Here is a 21,869-nt window from a genome sequence, read left to right as displayed (position 1 = left end):
AAAATTTGCTTATGAAGAAAATTTAGTACTACCTTTGCATCATTTGTCGGTAAAGCTTTAACTTCGACCCATTTTGAGACATAATCGACTGCCAGCAAGATGTACTGATTATTGCAAGACGAGATAAAAGGCCCCATGAAATCGATTCCCCACACATCAAAGACCTCGACTTCAAGCATCACATTTAATGGCATCTCATCCTTCCTTGACAAATTTCCCACTCTTTGGCAACGATCACACCTTAAAACAAACTGATGAGCATCCTTGAACAAAGTAGGCCAGAAAAAACCTGCTTGCAGAATACGAGCTGCCGTCTTCTCACCTCCATAGTGTCCACCATAAACCATGGAATGGCAGTCTCGTAATATCCCCTCCGTCTCACAGAACGGGATACATCTCCTGATGATCTGGTCAGCTCCCTGTCTAAACAAATATGGTTCATCCCACATATACCACTTCACCTCATGCAGAAACTTCTTCTTTTGCACGGATGTCAAATTAAGAGGCATTATATTGCTGACAAGATAGTTTACAATATCTGCAAACCATGGTTCTTCCTCCTGAATTGCAAACAACTGCTCATCCGGAAAAGATTCATTGATTAACGTCCTATCTTGTGAAGTAGAATCGGGATTCTCCAACCTAGAGAGATGGTCAGCTACTTGATTCTCGGTACCTTTTCTATCTTTGATCTCTAACTCAAATTCCTGAAGTAAAAGAACCCAACGAATGAGTCTCGGCTTCGAATCCTTCTTAGAAACCAAATAGCGAATAGCTGCATGATCATTGAATACTGTTACTTTCGTACCAAGCAGATAAGATCGAAATTTCTCAAAGCCAAAGACTATAGCCAAAAGCTCCTTCTCAGTAGTGGTATAGTTCAATTGGGTACCATTTAAAGTCTTACTCGCATAGTAGACCACATGGAAGAGATTTTTCTTGCGCTGTCCCAGAACTGCACCTACCGCATAATCACTCGCATCACACATCATCTCAAACGGTTCTGTCCAATCTGGTGCTGTAATAACTGGTGCAGTGATCAAACTCTTCTTGAGAGTCTCGAATGCTGCCAAACATTCATCATCAAATTTGAAAGGCACATCTTTCTCAAGCGAATTGCACAACAGCTTAGATATCTTTGAAAAGTCCTTGATGAATCGCCGATAAAAACCCGCATGACCAAGAAAACTACGGATTCCTTTCACAGAATTGGGTGGGGGAAGATTTTCAATGACTCCCACCTTGGCCTTGTCCACCTCCAGACCCTTGCTAGAGACCTTATGCCCAAGGATAATGCCTTCACGCACCATAAAATGACATTTCTCCCAATTAAGCACCAAATTAGTTTCCACGCATCTTTTGAGTACGACGCGCAGATTATTCAAACATTCATCATATGAGTGTCCAAAGATGGAGAAGTCATCCATGAACACTTCGACGTTATTTCCAATCATGTCAGAGAATATAGCCATCATACATCTCTGAAAGGTGGCCGGGGCGCCACATAACCCAAACGAAACTCTACGAAAAGCAAATGTGCCAAATGGACAAGTGAAGGTAGTCTTTTCCTGATCCTCTGGTGCAATACAAATCTGATTATACCCGGAATAACCATCCAGAAGACAAAAATACTCATGTCCCGCCAATCTGTCAAGCATTTGATCAATAAATAGAAGAGGAAAGTGATCCTTCCTTGTGGCTTTGTTCAATTTCCTATAATCCATGCATACTCTCCATCCTGTAACTGTTCGAGTAGGGATGAGCTCATTCTTTTCATTTGCGACCACAGTGATACCTCCTTTCTTAGGTACACATTGTACGGGGCTCACCCACAAGCTGTCAGAAATAGGATAAATGATGCCTGCATCTAGCCATTTCAGAATTTCTTTCTTCACCACCTCCTTCATGATGGGATTCAGTCTTCGTTGCTGTTCCACAGTTGGCTTACTACCTTCCTCTAGCAGAATTTTATGCATACAATATGAAGGACTTATCCCCTTGATGTCTGCTATGGTCCATCCTATAGCCGATTTGAATTTTCTCAAAATCCTTAAGAGCTTGTCTTCCTCACTACCTGAAAGGTCAGCTGAAATAATAACAGGTAACGTAGATGAATCATCTAAAAAAGCATACCTCAAGTGTTCAGGTAGTGGTTTGAGCTCCAAGGTAGGTGCTTCCTCTATTGATGGTTTGAGCTTCCCTTCAGCATTCTTAAGGTCAGAAGTACCAAGAGATTCAAATGGTATGTCCAGCTTTCGCTTCCAGGGAGAAGCGTTCAGATATTGTAATTGCTCGTTGCTATCTTCATCATCACTGTCAAATTCCCCCACTAAGGCCTTTTCCAATGCATCAGACATTAGCATGTGCTTGAGTTCCGAAGTAACCGCGGAATCAATCACATCCACTTTTAAGCACTCCTCATCTTCTGTAGTGAATTTCATTACCTTGAATACGTTGAAGGTCACATCCTGATCTTGGACCCGCATAGTAAGTTCCCCTTTTTGTACATCTATCAAGGTACGGCCAGTAGCCAAGAAAGGCCTCCCCAAGATTATGGGAATCTTCTTATCTTCCTCAAAATCCAGAATAACAAAATCTGCTGGAAAGAAGAGCTTATCCACCTTGACGAGCACATCCTCAACTATGCCTCTTGGGTAAGTAATGGAACGGTCCGCCAATTGTAGCGACATGTATGTGGGTTTTGGATCAGGCAGATCCAGCTTTTTAAAGATCGACAAGGGCATCAGATTAATGCTTGCGCCCAAATCACAAAGGCACTTGTCAAAAGTTAGATTGCCAATGGTGCAAGGAATGGTGAAGCTTCCTGGATCTTTCAGTTTTGGTGGTAACTTTTGTTGCAGAACAGCGCTGCATTCTTCTGTGAGAGCAACAGTTTCAAGGTCATCCAGTTTCACCTTCCTTGAAAGAATAGTCTTCATAAACTTCGCATAACTAGGCATTTGTTCCAGAGCCTCAGCGAAAGGTATATTGATGTGAAGTTTCTTGAACACCTCCAGAAACTTCCCGAACTGTCTATCCAGCTTTTGTTGCTGCAATCTCTTAGGAAAAGGTGGTGGAGGATAGAGCTGTTTCTCCCCTGTATTAGCCTCAGGAAGAGTGTGTTCAACAGTAGTCTTCCTTGGTTCCGCCGCTTTCTCCTTTTGCTTAGATTCTTCATCTCTAACTTCAGCTTCGACTTCTTTTGCCTTTTCAGCATCAGCTACTTTTCGAGACCTTAAGGTAATAGCCTTGACTTGCTCTTTAGCTTCCTTCCTGCCTGGTACTTCCGTGTCACTGGGAAGAGTGCCAGGTTGACGATTGAGCACTGCATTGGCTAATTGACCGATTTGATTTTCCAAGGTCTTGATAGAAACCGCCTGACTCTTGCACAACAGCTTAAGTTCCTCAAAATCAGCACTAGTAGGTGCAGCTGCACTTCCCTGTTGAGGATATGATTGCCTTGTAGCATACTGCTGTGGTTGCTGGAATCCAGGTGGGTTAAACTGTTTACTCACCCCTTGCTGATATGGTGGCTGAATAGCATTCTGATTATTCCCCCAGCTGAAATTTGGATGATTTCTGTTATTAGGATGATAGGTCGCTGGCACAGGCTGCTGTTGTCGCTGATAATTATTCACATACTGAACAGATTCGTTGACAAGAGAACACTGATCCGTAGCATGAGAACCTGCACAAAGCTCACAAACCATAGCTATTTGATTAACTCCATACGTAGCCAGAGAATCAACCTTCATTGATAGCGCTTGGAGCTGGGCTGCAATAGCGGTGGCTGCATCAACTTCCAGAATACCTGCTACCTTGCCTGACGTCATCCTCTGAGTTGGGTTTTGATGCTCATTTGCAGCCATCGTCTCTATAAGATTATACGCCTCAGTATAGCTTTTAGCCCATAAGGCGCCTCCAGCTGCTGCATCGAGCATGGGCCGAGATTGGGCCCCCAAACCATTATAAAAACCAGTGATTACCATCCAATCCGGCATTCCATGATGTGGACATTTTCTCAACATTTCCTTGTAGCGTTCCCAAGCCTCGCACATAGATTCTGTAGGTTGTTGCGCAAACTGAGTAAGAGCACTCCTCATAGCAGCAGTCTTTGCCATTGGATAAAACTTCACCAGAAACTTTTGCGCAAGATCTTGCCACGTAGTGATGGACCCAGCTGGTTCAGAATGTAACCAGTCTTTAGCCTTATCCCTCAGTGAGAATGGGAAAAGCCTCAACTTGATAGCCTCATCAGTCACGCCATTATACTTAAAAGTGCTGCAGATCTCGACAAAATTTCTTATGTGCATGTTGGGGTCTTCAGTTGTCGCTCCTCCAAAAGAAACAGAATTCTGCACCATCTGAATAGTGCCCGGCTTGATTTCAAAGGTGTTAGCTTGAATAGCCGGATGAAGGATGCTTGACTGAATATCATCAATTTTAGGCCGAGAAAAATCCATAAGAGCTGGATCAGCTTGAACAATACGATCTCCCATGTTTACTGGTTCTTTCTGCTCAGTTCCTGAATCCGAATCCTCAAAATCTAACTTCTCCGGAATATCAAAAACTTCGTATGTCTCCTCAGTTGTATCTAAAGTCCTCTTGCGAGCACGAGAACGAGTTTGCATAAACGCTTGCTAAAGTACCTGAAACACAACCGAAGAGAGTAAGTAACTACTACGTCCTAATCACTGAGTCCTAATGACCAATGATGGTAAGTACATAAACTAAACAAATACGCCGAGTCCCCGGCAGCGGCGCCAAAAACTTGTTAGGGCGAAAACACGCACTAATATTCACGCAAGTATACGCGTTCGCAAGTAATATAGAATACTTTCTAGTTCGTTCCCTCAGAGACTCAGACTAAATTATTGTCTAATTAAACTCACTCACCAATGTATGATTACTTCTCAATGTTAAGATAATAACACTTAAAATTGTTGATCAAATATTAACTATAATTAACTACTTAGTTAACCACTTAACTAACACTTCAAATTATCAATAATAAAACACTCATGAGATCACAACTTCATTATTACTTCCTTCTATAGCCATTGTTATTATCTTTAGCATGTGACAGTGATGACATTAATCGAATAACACGAAACTGATAAAAGCCAACTTTCATTGTACTAATACCATTCTACCAAGCATCCACAATTAAGATAGAAGTTGAATAGTCATCAATTATGTTGAGTTCCTATATGTCTACAGAAATTGACAACACAACGATTTAAGCACAAGTTATTCCTTTTGATTACATAGGGCAAATAAAACTGTTAGAGTTACCCACTAATCATGCACAACGTACATGAACCTATGCTAGCATGGTAAGTTCTAAATCTCAAGATCCACCGTCGCTTCACAAGAGATCAACACCCTATCTTATATGTTCGCGACGCACATAAGACGAATACGCACAACCAATACTAGATATCATGCAATCATCACACACTAAAGTATTAAACAATTAACTATAGAATTCCATAATAAATCCGTTGTAACCCCATGATCACGATTAGCCCATAACAGAACTCATCGCCATCATGGGTTCATATGAAATCATGATAAACAAACACAAGAAAATAATAACTAAACTAATTATATTAAAACAGAGTACGTCACAAGAGTAAATAAGTCAAAGCAAGAAAACTAGCATCCAACGTTACCACGAAACAAGAATCACAAGAATATATGCTTCCTCTTCGTTGCGGTGTGCTAAATCGGTCTTCTTCCTTATCTTCTTCGCTCCTTGCGTAAAACACAATCTAAAACATAATCTCCTTAATTACTCTCCATGAAAACGTCTCAAATCTACCTATATAATAGTCCCATAAAACTCAGATTACATAGAAGTTGGAAGCCACACAGAAGTAGAAGTCTAAAATAATTCAGCTTTTTTTCCCCGACCCTGCGCGGCCGCTCAGCATTTCTGCGCGGGCGCGCAGGCTGCTGCGCCGCCGCTCAGCATTGCTGCGCGGGCGCGCAGGACCCTACTGGAAAAATTCCAAGCTTGCTCCGTTTCTTCGCCGTAATCTGCCCATTCCTTTCCTCTCGCAATGGTGAACACATGCCAAGGCTTATTCTTGATGATTCCTCCCCCGAAATGCAACTAATACCCTGAAATGCATAAACACTAGAAAAACGCATTAAATACACAAAATACTTGATTTCAAGATACCAATTTAAGCCATTTTAAGACGTTTTAAGTGGTATAAAATGCCACTTATCAAGCTTCTTACTGAATGATGCTCTCTTTTGCTTTCCTTTCTGACAGGCATCCCACAGTCCATCCTTTGAGAATTCCACTTGAGGCATTCCTCTAACTAAGTCCTTTTTGACTAGATCATTCATTGTTTTCAAATGGGACAGCTTCTTGTGCCATAGCCAACTTTCATCTGGACTTGCTTTGCTGAGAAGACAAGTAATTGATTCTGCATCTGTAGAGTTGAAGTCAGCCAAGTACACATTCCCTTTTCTAACTCCAGTTAGAACCACTTTGTTGTCCTTCTTACTTGTGACAACACAGGCTTTAGAATTGAAAGAAACAGTATTCCCTCTGTCACATAGTTGACTGATGCCCAATAGATTGTGTTTGAGACCATCAACTAATGCAACTTCATCAATGATGACATTTTCTTTTGAAATCAAGCCATATCCCATAGTGAACCCTTTGCTGTCATCTCCAAAGGTTATGCTAGGGCCAGCTCTCTCCTTGAACTCTGTAAGCAGGGTGAAATCTCCTGTTATGTGCCTTGAACAACCACTGTCCAAGTACCATAGATTCCTTCTTTTTCCCTGCACACAACAAAATCAATCAAGTTGATTTTGGTACCCAAGTTTCCTTGGTTCCAGCCTTGTTAGTCTTTTTCCTAGACTTCATACCTCCTGCATCTTTTAACTTAGGTAACTTTGGGTCAACCTTGGTCTCAGATGTAGTTGGTTGAAGTATAGGGTTAGTCACATAATCATTTAGCACATTTGGTTGAATTTGATAAGGCATAGATTGTGCAAACATATTATTCCACATAGACATGTTGTATGGCATTTGAGGCATACTGAATGCAACAAAATAAGGATTATTAACATATGGCATGTTTACAAAATGTGCATGAGGATTCTGTTGAGACATAACAGGCATAACATGCAGAGGTGACATAGACATGTTAGGCATGGAAGGAGTTAAAGGCATGGGAGCATTCTTAACTGACTTGCAGTTAACAGATAGATGATTAATACTTTTGCAATGCACACAACTTTTTCTAGGAGCATATTTATCAGGTATGTAATTATTGTGTTTGTTAATCCCTACCTTCCCATTTCTATTTGATTTTCTTTTAGTTTCCTTTTTATCCTTAACCATCTTAAGCCTATTTTTCAACTGATCTAAAGTCATGTGTCCTATATTCACCTTACTGGCATCTTTGGATGTGCTAGCTCCTTCTTTGACAAATTTCTTGGAAGTTGAACCAAACTTTTTATTGAGATTTTTCAAATTGTTCTTTTTAGAATCACTTGCCTGTTTTAATTGACGAGCCTTCAACGGATGCTCCTTTTCTTCCTTCAATGGATAACTTTCATCATCCGTTGATTCCACATCCGTTGATAATCCATCAATTAATTCTACTTCCTTTTTGTTTTTCTTCCAGGAATTCTCACAGAGTGATTCAATTCCCTGAACCTTGACAATCTGAGCACTAACATCCCTAGATGTTTTCCAGGCCTTGATTACATCTTGTTCACGTTCTAATTGTTTAGAAAGGATTTATACTTTCTTAACAGATTCTTCTAGTTCACTCTCAACAGTTAAGCATTTAATTTTAATCTTTTCAAGCTCAATTACCTTACCCTCTAACACAGCATTCCTATCACTTAAAAACAAATTATTCTCTTTAATTCTTGTGTTTTCTTTAGCTAGTGATTTAAGAGAAACACACAAATGATATAATTCATTGGACATATCATTTATAGCTTCATTGCATTCAATCTTAGAAAGCTGAGAGAGGTCAGTAGTAATTACCTGGTTGCTTGATGAACTAGTTTCATTTTCATCAGAATTAGCCATCAGGGCCAGGTTGACATATTCCATATCATCATCTTCATTGGCTCCATCTGCTGCCCAGTCATCTTGAGTCAGAAAAGCTCTTTCCTTTTGTTTGAGCAAATCGAAATATTTCTTTTTGTAATCCACTTGCTCAAATTTCTTCTTATCAGAGGTTGGCTTTCTGCACTCATTTGGAAAGTGGCCACTTATGCCACAATTATAACATTTGAACTTAGATTTGTCCACCATGTTCTTGTTTGACTTAGTGAATTTAACATTTTTCTTGAATTTCATCTTTACAAACCTCCTGGACAGAAAAGCCAGATGTTCATCAACATCATCAGAGTCATCTTGACTGGAATTATCTTCAACCTCAGCTACTTGCTCTTTTCCCTTGCTTGATTCTGATTTGCTTGTGCCAAATTTGAGACTTGGCATTGTCTTTTCTTCATTCCTGGCTTCAGTCTTCTCATTGTCAGTTACAAGTGCAACTGATCCACCTTTTCTCTTTCCCTTTTCCAACAGCTCATCTTGCTCCATCTCAAGTTCACAGGTCTTCAAAATTCCATATAATCTTTCAAGTGTGAAGTCCTTATAATCTTGAGAATTCCTTAGTAAAACAGTCATAGGCTTCCATTCCTTTGGTAGAGACCTCAGAAATTTTAAGTTGGAGTCCTTGACTTGGTACACTCTGCCATACAGCTTCAATCCATTCAACAGTTTCTGAAATCTATTGAAGGTATCATTCAGTGATTCTCCTTCTTCAAAGTGAAAGTATTCTTACTGTTGAATGAGAAGCTGCATTTTATTTTCTCTAACTTGTTCAGTACCTTCACAGATAAGTTGCACAGTATCCCAAATTTCCTTAGTAGTTTGGCTGTTAATGACATTATCAAACATATATTGATCTAAACCATTGAACAGAATGTTCATGGCTTTCTTGTCCTTGTGAACCTCTTCAATATCTTCATCAGTCCATTCTGCTTTTGGCTTGGGAATAGAATGTCCAATAACAACTATGGCAGTTGCAGCTGTGGTCATCTTGTGAGGGATGTGAGGACCATTTTCAATGCAGTTGATGTAGCTTTCATCTTGAGAGAGAAGATGTAGATGCATCTTCACTTTCCAGTGATGATAATTATCTCTTTCCAGGATTGGAATCTTTACACCAATATCCTTCTTACTCATGATATTAGTAGAATAGATCTTTAAACTCTTTGTAAGTTAAGAGCTTGCTCTGATACCAATTGTTATTCCCAAGGAACTAACAATGAGATTTACAGAAGGGGGGTTGAATGTAAATCTCAAAACTTTTTCAAGTTTTGAGCAGTTTCAAGGCTATGTGTTTTGATGAACAAGTGTGTGTGAATTGCTTTGAGCTGGTGCAGACAGATATATATTCAAACACAAATGTAAGGAACACAAAAGACTTAAAAACTTTTCTGGTGGATTTGTTGTTCCACCAGAGATGTGTTATTTCAGAAAATCTGTGATTCAAGAAATTGATCACAACTGCTTCCTAGTACAAACTAGATGATTTTCTCTCAATGTTTTTCTAAACAGCTCTGGAAAATTCACACTCTAATTACTAGCTGCAACTTGGTTTATATATCACCAAGTTTACAAGTGAAGACAAAAAATATAAAATATAATTGAAAAGATTCTTCACGTGTTTCTTCTTCATTTCTCTATCCAATGCAATCTAGGATAATCTGTGAATCTTTGAATACTTCCTTATTTGCATCAGAATGGAAATGCTGCATTTTCTTGATTCCTCCAAGAGGCTACCACATTCCGATTATCTCTGTCAACCCATGTGCCTCTGTCAGCTTATGAATTGTCACTGTCAACTGCTATTGAACTTAGCATCCGTTGAAGCTTTCATCCGTTGATGGCTTTATCCGTTGATGCATTAGCAGTTGAAGCTTTATCTGTTGATGCACTCATCCGTTGATGGATGTTATCCGTTGAAGCTTTAGAGACATCCGTTGAAGCTTTGTTTCTTATCCGTTGAAGGCCTTTAACTTATCAGTTGATACTACTTCACTTATACAAAATTACAAGGCATGAAATATTTACAGTTAGCCCTCCTATTTGCATATACACTAGTAGTCAACATGACTTATAATTTCCCACAATATCTAAGAATCATAACTTGAATACAGAAACTGAAATGTGCTACAATACTAAACTTATTTCTAAGTAAAGTTACTCCATCAACGGATAGCCAGAATGGTCTTATCCATTGAGGCTATAGACACTGGATTCCTACTTAAGTGTTTTGTTTAAATTATCATCAAACTAATACACATATTCCTAACAATACTGCCACAATGCTTCTTAGAAAGAAAAAATAAAAAAGATACAACGGATGAAATGACTACCAAAGTAAAGTCAAGGGATGAGATCAAAAATTTCTTGATGGTCGGTATATATGTACATCAAAAGCAGCTTGGAAATTGCTAGGTTTTGACATACACCATCGTTTCCCTTCTGTTGAGCGCCTACCTGTACACGTGGAAAATCATAAATGTGTTTCGTTTAAGCCACACGATGATCTTGGAGATGTTGTTGAAAGAGCCAAAATTCGATTTACCAAACTTGAAGGCCGGTTTGAAGCAAATAAAAGTTTCCCAGAGGCAAGCCAATACACTTATGAAGAATTTCCAACATATTTTACTTGGAAGGCAGACTTATGTAAATGGAAGGCACGACAACGTGGTCAGGTGTTTGGTCGATTATCAGACGTTCACTCGTATTTCGATGAAACATTTTTTTTAAGAATGTTACTCATGCACATCAAAGGTGCCACATCATACCAAGATCTCAAGACTGTTAATGGATTTGTTCGTAATTCATTTTAAGAAGCGTGTGACGTACTTGGACTTCTAAAGGACGATAGATAGTGGGATGTTGCTATGTCAGAAAATGCATTTCATGCAATGCCACGTCAACTCAGGCAGTTATTTGTGCATATATTATCAAACAATCAGGTTGCTGACCCTTTAAAATTATGGGAGAAACATTGAGAATCCATGTCTGAGGATATTCTGTTGATCAGAAGACGGATAACCAACAACAATGAACTGCATCTTAATCAATCAGACATTCAGAATTTCTGTTTGGCAGATATCTTCTAAGTTGGTTATAGTTCAATAAAATTCATCTTTAAAGTTATACGATACAGTTAACCTGTTAATCATTTCATTAGTTCTGATTTATAAATACATTGCAGAAATTGAAAAACTCTTTAACGATGTTGGAAAAAGTCTTAAAGATTACAACTCGATGCCTTTTCCTGATGACAGCTTTATGCATGGACTCGATAACAGATTACTGTCTGATGAACTTTCTTACAACAAGGAACACGAGCATGAGGAACATGACAAACTTTATAAATCACTTAATAAAGAGCAGCTTCATGCCTACGCCTTTATTATTGACAGCGTTGAAAATGGCAAAGGAGGTATTTTCCTTGTATACGGCAGTGAAGGATGTGGAAAAACTTTCCCGTGGAATACTCTTTGCTGTAAACTACGTAGTGTTGGAAAAGTAGTTCTTCCTGTTGCATCTTCCGGCATCGCAGCTACGCTGCTTCCCGGGGGAAGAAAAGCTCATTCAAGGTTTCACATTCCGTTGAAGGTTGATGAGTACTCGGATGCCGGAATCAAGCATGGTACTGACTTGGTGAATTATTGAAGCAGACCAGTTTGATTATATGGGATGAAGCTCCCATGCAGCACCGACATGCTGCCGAAAGTGTTGATCGCAGTTTACGAGATATTATGACATCAGTGGATCCTGAAAGAGCCAGCCTACCATTTGGCGGTATAACAATTATTTTTGGAGGAGACTTTCGGCAAATCCTCCTTGTGATACCAAAAGCTTCAAGAGCACAGGTTGTGAGTGCTTCTTTAAATAGTTCAAAGATATGGGATCATTGTCGGGTATTCTTACTAGAAAAAAAATATGCGTCTTTCCTCTGGGAAAATAGAACAAGAAAAGCATGAAATCGCAGAATTTAGCAGGTGGGTACTTGATGTTGGTAATGGTACTCTTCCCAATGTTCATCCAGATGATATAATCAGTGATCCGGAAGTAGTGATTCTGGATTAATTTCTGATTAGAGCAAGATAGAACCCACTAAAGGCTGTTGTTGACGTAGTTTATCCCGATCTTGCAAAGAACATAAAGAATGTTGACTATTTGAGGGAAATATCAATTCTTACTCCAACGAATGCCATTGTGGGTGATATAAATTCATACATTCTTGATCAGGTTACAGGAAATGAGCACTCTTATTTTAGTCTAGATTCCTTGGTAGACAGTGAAGGTGATAACAATGATTTTGGTTCTGCTTTTCCAATTGCATACTTGAATTCCATTAATATGCCTTGCCTGCCAAAACATCATTTGAAAATTAAAGAAGGATGCGTGATTATGCTCATGAGAAACCTCAATCAGATCATGGGACTTTGTAATGTGACAAGAATGATTGTCAAAAGGTGTTTGCCGAATAGTATAGTATGTGATATACTTGCTGGTTCTCAAGTTGGAACAACTCACATTATTCCACGGATAGAAATGGAACCTTCAGATACTCAATGGCCATTTGAGTTCAAAAGAGTTCAATTTCTAGTCCAGTTGTGTTATGCTATGACGATTAATAAGAGTCAGGGACAGTCGCTTCACAAGGTTGGACTTTATTTTCCGAGATCTGTGTTTACACATGGACAACTTTATGTTGCTGTATCGAGAGTTACTTCTCCTTCAGGATTACATATTCTGATTGACAGTGACACTGGAGGATATACAAATGTAACGACTAATGTAATTTTTAAAGAAGTTTTCTATAATTTGCCGAGCAAAGATAATCAAAATCGGTGACGGCACAATTTGCATTTATCTCTAATAACAACTTTTGTTAAAGAATATCTTGCTAATTTATAGGGTGGATATGTATCACTTACTTTCCTAATCTTTACGTTATTCATTATTGCCTTATTTAAAGCCTAATTTATAGTAATATGAAATCGATATTTGATCTTCCCTATGTAAAGTATTTTTACAAAGATTTGAACATAATATTTCCACTTTTTACATAGTGTTGATTAATATTTTTGTATCTTTCTAAGAATCGTTAAACAATATGTGTTATTCTTTTATACATTTAATAGAAGAAAATAATCCATTGTGAGATGTCTCCATACACTAATCAAAATTAAACAAAGCAATCGAATGTAACATGGTTTCAGTTGACAATGCATAAAATTATCTACAATATTTATAAAATGACAAATAAACGGAGTATAATACTCGCACGTACCAACATAATTTGAAATACTTGATAGAATTAGAACATAGTTTATGGCAATTTACGAAATACCAGAGTAATAGAAACCTTCACAACGTCTTTTCGAAATACCGCACATGACAAAAGCAAGTTCAATCAGCTTAACAGATAGCTGGTTACTTAATTTCTACTGGGGAAGCTAACAAGAAACACGACAACATCTTCTTCCAAAAGGGTGAAAACCAGAGTTTCATTCAAAAATACATTATTATCTCTTGCAAACTGGTTCCATCCTCCTGACATCCTAAAAGTTCTGCCGGATATCATAATCGCAACACTCCATTCGCCGTCTGGAGTCCTCAGGACAATTCTGTCTCCAACTTCGAAAGAGCGATTTTGTGGACTGACGTGTTTTGGAATATACTACAGAAAGAGAGTTGTTTATTCAACTAATGAATCCAACACAATATCAAAAGCGAACTATAATTGTTATTTACAGAATATTAGAATAATACAAACACTATGATGTTATAGAGAACTATATTAATTTAAGATTTTTTTTTGAAAGCATTAATTTAAGATTTATACGTTTCACGTACCGATCCATGAGTTGTGTTGTCCACATTAGATTGGCTCATCACAGCAGTAAAATTGATAGGATCAATGTTTAATTCTGCTTGCTGTATTCCTTCTGCAATGTGCTCCACGCCAGCCTCCAGATCAAGCTCATCGTTATCTTGTTCCCCAGGTTCGATATCATTTTCCATTTCTGTCACATTCAAATAAACATTGATTAATCAATTTGAGTAAACAATTTTCTAAAAAAATAATAAAGCAAGTTGATAGATGAAAATAGATAGATTTGCTGCATAATGCAAATTAAACATTGATAAAAAAAGCACAATGACATGTATTACTTGAACGGTTGTCCATCAGCATAACTTCGACGTCTGAACTATTAAATATCGTTATTAAAAAGTTCCCATTGCCAAAGTAAGTAGGATTTTATCGGACTCGGTTAAACCATAGTCAGCCATAAGATCCGTGATGCCATATATTTTCCGAAAATTTGGGAAACAGGTTCCGTCATACTGATCTCCATTTCTCAGAAAAAATGATAAATTAGGTGGAAGCACTTTTCCAAACTGTCTCCAGAATCGTCCCGGAATTGGCTGAAAAACACAGAAATATTAAAGCGCATTATACAACCTAGGCAATATAATCGAACAAACAAATTTATGGTAGCTTTACACTAAAATTAATATTTAAAATTTTAAAAATCATATGAAATCTTAAAATTTAGTTACATGAACACTTGCTGGAAAAAAACACAAAAAACACTATCCGAAAGTTACTTACTATTTCTCCAAATTTAATTTCCTCACTGTTGAGAAACACAGGTATCTTCTATCCAAACCCAGTTATCAGATCTGAAATTACAATTTGATTCAAATTACAGGTTGAAAAGTATACTACTATAATAAATCAAGTACAAATATGATTAAGTTTCGAAAATGAGAATGAGAAAGTCACCTTGATCATAAAACGTGCCACGTGGTATAGTTCAATTCAGGAAATAAATCACCTCACTGAAGTCATTTTTCAAAAAACTTGCAAAGAACTTTCCATTTCCATTATAAGAGAAAATCATTATTGATCCAAACAAACTGAAAGGCATATGTCATAGCCTATTTGTTTATTCGAGGATTTAACTCAACTCAAATAAGTATGTAATAAGTAAATAGTGGATCTATCGTCAGAGAGATCTCACAAAGTAACATCTGTCAAAGGGTTAAGAAACATTATTCATCTACAGACTTGAAGACTTAATTCACTGGAAGAAGCTCAAGAAATTGATCAAGCCTCAGTGATATAAATCAAGATTGTGGATTTAATCAAGTGACAGAAATCTCGTCAGGGTATCAATTAATTACAAGGATTTAGTCTGAAGAAAGTCAAGAGTATCAAGGTCAAGGCTTGAAGAAACGTCACGGAAGTTAGTCACTCATGAACCAGACATTACAACGAGTGTCAACATTGAAGTGGTGGAATTGATTCATAATTGAAAGTGATTTTCAGAAGATTTTCAGAAGAATGGTTGCTGCTCAAGATTAGTATTAATTCTCTATTAATTAATTAAGTCATATAATTTAAATAAGAAAATAAATTATATCTGCAAAGATTAATTTATTGATTAATTGAATTAATTGATTAATTAACTCAGAATTAATATTAAGGATTTTCAGAATTTTTATTAGACTAAAATCTAGTAATAATTCAGTAAGACAATTTGATTTGAACTACTATGACAATCGGTATGACAATTGATAGTCATACCGAAAGTCTTGCTAGTTCATTCTGATTGTCTTGCTAGCTATTGGGATTGTCTTGCTAGTTCAAAAGGATAGTCTCACCGAAAGTCCTACCAGTTCAAATGGATTGTCATGCCAGTTCATTTGATTGTCTTGCCGAAAGTCTTGCTGATTCAACTGGATTGTTTTGTTTACTTAAACAAAAAAAAAGCAGAAGACATTCATGCAATTATTCAAACAGAACACACAAGTCAAGAACACAGCAGAAACAAAAGCAAATCATTTCATTTTTCATCTGCTCTATTCAAGATCAAAATTCTAGATTGTAAAGTTAAATCCAAACCACTAGAATTATTTATCTTGTTCTTGTGTAACAATCTAGCGGATTAAAATCCCTAGAACTTAATCTCAAATCGCATTTAGCATTTGATCTTTTCATTGTAAATATAGAAAAATTCATGTCGAATTTATTCTAGATTTGTAATAATTGATTTGAGATTAATCCCTTGTAACAGATACCGTTGTTGTAACACCTTTCAAGTTTAATAAAAGTTTTATTTAACTTGAATTTTGTTTCACCTTTTTATTCCGTATTTTATTCGATTAAACGGTATTGTTTGCATTCAACCCCCCTTCTACAAACAAATTGGGACCTAACAATTGGTATCAGAGCCTTCTGATTAACGTACAAATCAAGATCCTAGACTTTTGTATTTCTTTCTCTCCTTGAATTTTTTTATTCACTCAAAAATTCATAATGACTACACAAAAAGTTGGAACCGTTAAAATTCCACTATTCGATAAAGAAAATTATATCATGTGGAAGAAGAAGATGCTATTGTTTTTACAAGTTGCTAATCCCAAATATCTGGAAGTGTTAAAGAAGGGTCCAAAAATTCCAATGGTTATTGAACCAGAGGTAATAGAAAATGATGTGGCGATCACCAAAGCTAGAACTTATGTGAAAGATCCTGAGGATTTCTCTCCTGCTGAAAAAGAAGAAGCCTCCCTGGATGCTAGCCTTCAATTAATTTTAGTAGATTCCCTTGATCCCTTGATGAATAGACATGTGATGAATTGTAAAGATTCCAAACATATCTGGGAAACTATTGAAGTTATTAATGAAGGCACAGAGGAAGTTAGGGAGAACAAGTTAGAAATCCTAACCTCTGAGTATGAATACTTTAAATCCAATCCAGGAGAAGGAATCACTGAAGTGTTTCAGAGGTACAATGCATTGATCAACAACCTGAACATTAATGGTAAATACTATTCCATGAGGGAGGTCAACAAAAAGTTCCTTTTAACACTGCCAACTCATCTCGAACATAGAATCACTGCCATAAGAGAAGCAAGAGATCTGAGTGAGATTTTTTTGGAAAGGCTCTATGGTGTGTTAAAGACTTATGAGTTGGAGCAGATTCAGCAGAAGGAAGTTTACGGGAAAGGAAGAGTGGTCAGCACGTCTACTGCTCTAGTAGCTGATGAACAACAACAACAACCACAATATCAACAACAATCTCAACAGTCAGAAAGAATGGTACAGTCTTCCAAGGTTGAAGAAAATGTGATAGTAGCAGAATTTGATCCTCCTACTATAAATCAATCAGGAGATGATTTTTATTCCTTGGAAGAACTGGAGCAATTGGAGGATGAGTCGATGGCCCTGATTGTCAAGAGATTCTCAAATGTCAGATTCAAAAGGAATCCCAAGTTTAAGTACAAGTCCAACTACAACAGATTCCAGAAAGGTGGATCTTCATCCTCTAACACCAGCAGTGGTGGGTATAAAACATGGATGGTTGATCGAAGCACCATTCGATGCTTCAACTGCAATGAGTTGGGACACTTTGCCACAGAATGCAGGAAGCCAAAACAAGTTAGGAAGAACTCTTACGATTCTAATCAGAAGAGTAAATCTGAAAGGGCTTACCTGGCAAAGGGAAGAAGCTGGGATGATACTGACAGTGAAGATGAAGAAGTTGGGAATCTTGCTCTCATGGCTAGTGATGCAAACACCTCATCGTCAAGAAAAGAGGTAAAATTTACTGATGCTGAATTAGTTTATCATCTAGGAGGTTCCTTAGATTGTGCTCGTCGTGATAATGAATTGTTAAATCAACAAATCAAAGACCTTGAGAAAGAGGTCAATGAATTAAGACTTGTGCACATTAATCAAGATAAATTAAAAGAACAAGTATCTTTTCTAGAGAATAGAGTTGACTGTTATAGACAACTTGAAACTATTCTCAAAGACAAGATCACCGGTCTTGAGGCTAAGGTTAAAGCTTACTTTAATTCTTGTTCGAAGTCCAAAGAGTTTTACAATAAGCAAGCTGTTAATCAAATATCTAGAATAGGTTATGATTACAATGCTGCTATTAGAAAATTAGGCATAATCTCCCCTCCTCATGTCTGTGCTAAAGGCAGGGAAGTACCACATGTGCTTAAGGGTGTTGCTGAACCCCTCTATAAAGAATCAATTGCTGAACCATTTGATGAGACCTCATTTATTATTCAAGAAGAAATCCGTGCTTAAGATAATGCTAATGAGAAAGCTGTCTCCAAGTCAAGTGTGTCAAAAGTTCCAGTCAAGGTTGTGAAAGCAACTAAGACTAACTCAGACACACATGAGTTGGATAACATAAATGCCATGTCTACCATGCATAAGTTGCCTATTGTTAATCCCTCTCATAAAGCATGTGGTGTTCCTGATTGTATGTCTTGTGCTTTTAATCTGATGTATGCTTATTTTAATGGTAAGCATGTTTCTAATGATAAGACTACTCCTCGTCAGCATGTGAATAATAGAAAGCATGATAGGTCTAAGACTGCTAGTCCTCCTAAAGCTAGAAAGGAGATATTTGTGCCTAAGCCTAAACAGAAATTTGTCAAGGCTGTTCACAAGGTCAAATGTCCAGTCATTGAGAAAGTTGAGAATATTAAAATTAAGAATGTTGTTTTGCCTGATAAAGGCCAATTTTACAAATATGCCGGACCCAGCCAAGCTTGGCTTCCGAAAAAGGTCTAATCCATTTGTATTGCAGGGCATTAAATAGGTACAACCGGTAGTGTGGATTCTTGACAGCGGATCGTCAAGATATATGACCGTAGATAGAGCCCTGCTATCAAATGTGGTTGAGAAAGCTGGCCCAGCGGTTACCTTTGGAGATAACAACAAAGGTTTAACAGAGGGATATGGCTGTTTGCTAGCTGGAAATGTTATCATTGAAAATGTGTATGTTGTGCAAGGACTTGAACACAATCTGCTTAGCATTAGTCAGTTCTGTGACAACGGCTACAATGTTTTATTCGACAAGCTGAAGTGTCAGATTCTGCACAAGAAAAGTGAAAAACCCTCCTTGATGGGAATCCGGAAAGGAAATCTGTTCATAGCTGACATGAACTCTGGAAGCAATCCTGAAGTCAATTGTTTCTATGCAAAGGCATCGTCAGATGAGAGTTGGCTATGGCACAAGAGACTTTCTCATCTCAATTTCAAAACAATGAATTCTCTTGTCAAAAGAGAATTGGTCAGAGGTCTGCCTCAGTTGGAATTCTCCCCAGAAGGACTATGTGAGGCTTGCCAGAAAGGAAAGTCAAAGAAAGCAAGTCACAAAGGCACTGACACATCTTCCATAACTGGTGTTCTGCAATTATTGCACATGGATTTATTTGGACCAGTTAATGTCCTTTCGATGTCAAAGAAGTGTTACTGTCTTGTGATAGTTGATGACTATTCCAAGTATACGTGGGTTTTATTTCTTCACTCTAAGGATGAAACACCACAAGTTGTGATTGATCATATCAAGATGATTGAGTTAGATTCTAATGTCCCTGTTAGAGCAATAAGGCCAGATAATGGAACAGAATTCAAGAATTCACTTCTCAATGGATTCTGTACAGACAAAGGGATTACCAGACAATTTTCAGCTCCTAGAACCCCTCAGCAAAATGGAGTGGTAGAAAGGAAGAATCGTACATTGATTGAAGCTGCAAGAACGATGTTAAGTGAATCAGGTCTTCCAATGTATTTTTGGGCTGAAGCTGTCAATACTGCATGTTATACTCAGAATCGAACTCTAATCAACAAAGACTTCATGAAAACTCCTTATGAGATTTTGAATGAACAGAAACCTTCTATCAAATACTTTCATGTATTTGGTGCCAGATACTTCGTGCTCAAGGATGGAGATGATCGTCGTGGTAAATTCGAGGCAAAGGCATATGAGGGTATTTTTGTTGGATATGGAAGAAGATCATACAAAGTGTATATCATTGATCAACACAAAGTAACTGAAAGTGTCAATGTTACATTTGATGACACTAAACTCCCTAGTATCCAAACTGAAGATCCTTCTGAGAAACTGAAGTTTGATGATATGTCAGATTCAGAATCAGAACATGGTCAAGAACCTGAGGTTGTTGCTGGTGAAGAACCTGTTAATTATGATGATACTCAAGGTAATAGTGATGGAAACTTTGGCAACAATGGAGATACCACTGCTACTGACGGATAATCTTCAAGTCAACATGGCAACAACTCAGGGGGAGATGCTGAAGGATCATCTAGTAGGACACAACATCCCAATGAATTTCAAGGCGAATCATCAAGATCAAATCTTCCAAGACAGACTGTCTGGAATAAAGCTCATCCTTTTGAGTTGATTATTGGTGATCCAGATGTTGGAGTCAGAACTAGACGTGCTACTCAAAATGAGTGTCTGTTCTCAGGATTTCTTTCTGAGATGGAACCTAAGAAGATTGAGGAAGCACTGACTGATCCAGATTGGGTGATTGCTATGCAAGATGAACTCAATCAGTTTGAAAGTCAACAAGTCTGGAAACTGGTACCTAGACCTACACACAAGAAAGCTGTTGGTACTAGGTGGGTATTCAGGAATAAACTAGATGAAGATGGTGTGGTTACAAGAAACAAGGCAAGACTGGTAGCAAAAGGGTATTCACAAGCTGAAGGCATTGATTATGATGAAACCTATGCTCCAGTGGCTAGACTAGAGGCCATCAGGATATTTTTGGCATTTGCAGCATTCTCTAACTTTAAAGTTTATCAAATGGATGTCAAGAGCGCCTTTCTGAATGGAAAGCTGGATGAAGAGGTGTATGTAGAGCAACCTCCTGGTTTTGAAGATCCAGATCATTTGGATTTTGTCTTCTTTCTTTTCAAGGCTATCTATGGGCTCAAACAGTCTCCAAGAAAATGGTATGACACTCTCTCTGAATTTCTTATTGAAAATAGCTTTATTAGAGGTGTCATAGACAAAACTCTCTTTTCTAAAAAGCATAAGAATGATACTATATTAGTCCAAGTCTATGTGGATGATATAATATTTGGGTCTACTAATGATAATCTCTGTAAGAGATTTGCTAAGTTAATGCACAACAAATTTGAAATGAGCATGATGGGAGAGCTGAAGTTCTTTCTTGGATTACAAGTAAATCAAAGGTTAGATGGAACATTTATTTGTCAATCCAAGTATCTCAAGGAACTCCTCAAAAAGTACAATCTAGAGGATTCTGCATCAGCAAGGACTCCATCAACTACAGCTGTCAAGCTTGGACCATGTGAAAACTCCATTAAGGTAGATGTCACAAGCTACAGAGGTATGATTGGCTCGTTACTCTATCTTACTGCAAGTAGACCAGATATTATGTATGCTACATGCTTATGTGCAAGGTTCCAAGCGGATCCTAGAGATATTCATCTCGTTGCTGTTAAACGAATCTTAAGATATCTTAAGGGAACACCAAATCTAGGTATTTGGTACCCTAAAGAATCTGGTTTTAACCTTGTTGGATATACAGATTCAGATTATGCAGGAAGTGTTGTTGATAGGAAAAGCACCTCAGGGAGTTGTCAATTCCTAGTTAGCAGACTAGTCTCGTGGTACAGCAAGAAACATCAAACAGTTTCCAACTCAACGGTCGAGGCTGATTATATTGCTGCTGGAAGCTGCTGTGCTCAGATCTTGTGGATTAGGACCAGCTACGAGACTATGGCTCTGTATTGAACAAAATTCCTATTTTATGTGACAATACAAGTGCAATAGCCATCACCAACAACCCTGTGCAACACTCGAGGACAAAGCACATTGAGATCAGATATCATTTTATTAGAGAGCACGTCATGAATGGTACTGTTGAACTATTTTTTGTTCCAACAGAAGAACAAATAGCAGATATTTTCACTAAA

The 21,869-nt window shown here is 37.8% G+C and overlaps 1 protein-coding gene and 1 non-coding gene across 2 annotated transcripts; both read left to right on the top strand.

Annotated features, from left to right (window-relative positions):
* Positions 1 to 3,999: 3,999 nt before the first annotated feature.
* LOC141681667 (small nucleolar RNA R71) lies at positions 4,000 to 4,106 on the top strand. The gene has a single exon (XR_012559094.1). It is a non-coding gene; the product is annotated as a small nucleolar RNA R71 (small nucleolar RNA).
* Positions 4,107 to 12,019: 7,913 nt separating this feature from the next.
* LOC141679395 (uncharacterized) lies at positions 12,020 to 12,937 on the top strand. Its single transcript, XM_074485896.1, has 2 exons — positions 12,020 to 12,148; positions 12,329 to 12,937. The coding sequence occupies exons 1-2, from the start codon at positions 12,020 to 12,022 to the stop codon at positions 12,935 to 12,937; spliced, it is 738 nt and encodes a 245-aa protein (XP_074341997.1).
* The last annotated feature ends 8,932 nt before the right edge of the window (positions 12,938 to 21,869 follow it).

Source organism: Apium graveolens, chromosome 8 (genome assembly GCF_009905375.1).
Source record: "Apium graveolens cultivar Ventura chromosome 8, ASM990537v1, whole genome shotgun sequence".
Classification (NCBI taxonomy): Eukaryota; Viridiplantae; Streptophyta; class Magnoliopsida; order Apiales; family Apiaceae; genus Apium; species Apium graveolens.
This window is presented reverse-complemented; position numbering and strand designations above follow the sequence as displayed.

What these genes read in the sequence shown, in the direction of transcription:
- LOC141679395 (XM_074485896.1), top strand. Translation starts at nt 12,020, where the DNA reads ATGCGTCTTTCCTCTGGGAAAATAGAACAAGAAAAGCATGAAATCGCA. An exon ending in ATATAATCAGTGATCCGGAA is followed by an intron (nt 12,149 to 12,328) that starts GTAGTGATTCTG and finishes ATTCTTGATCAG; the next exon opens with GTTACAGGAAATGAGCACTC.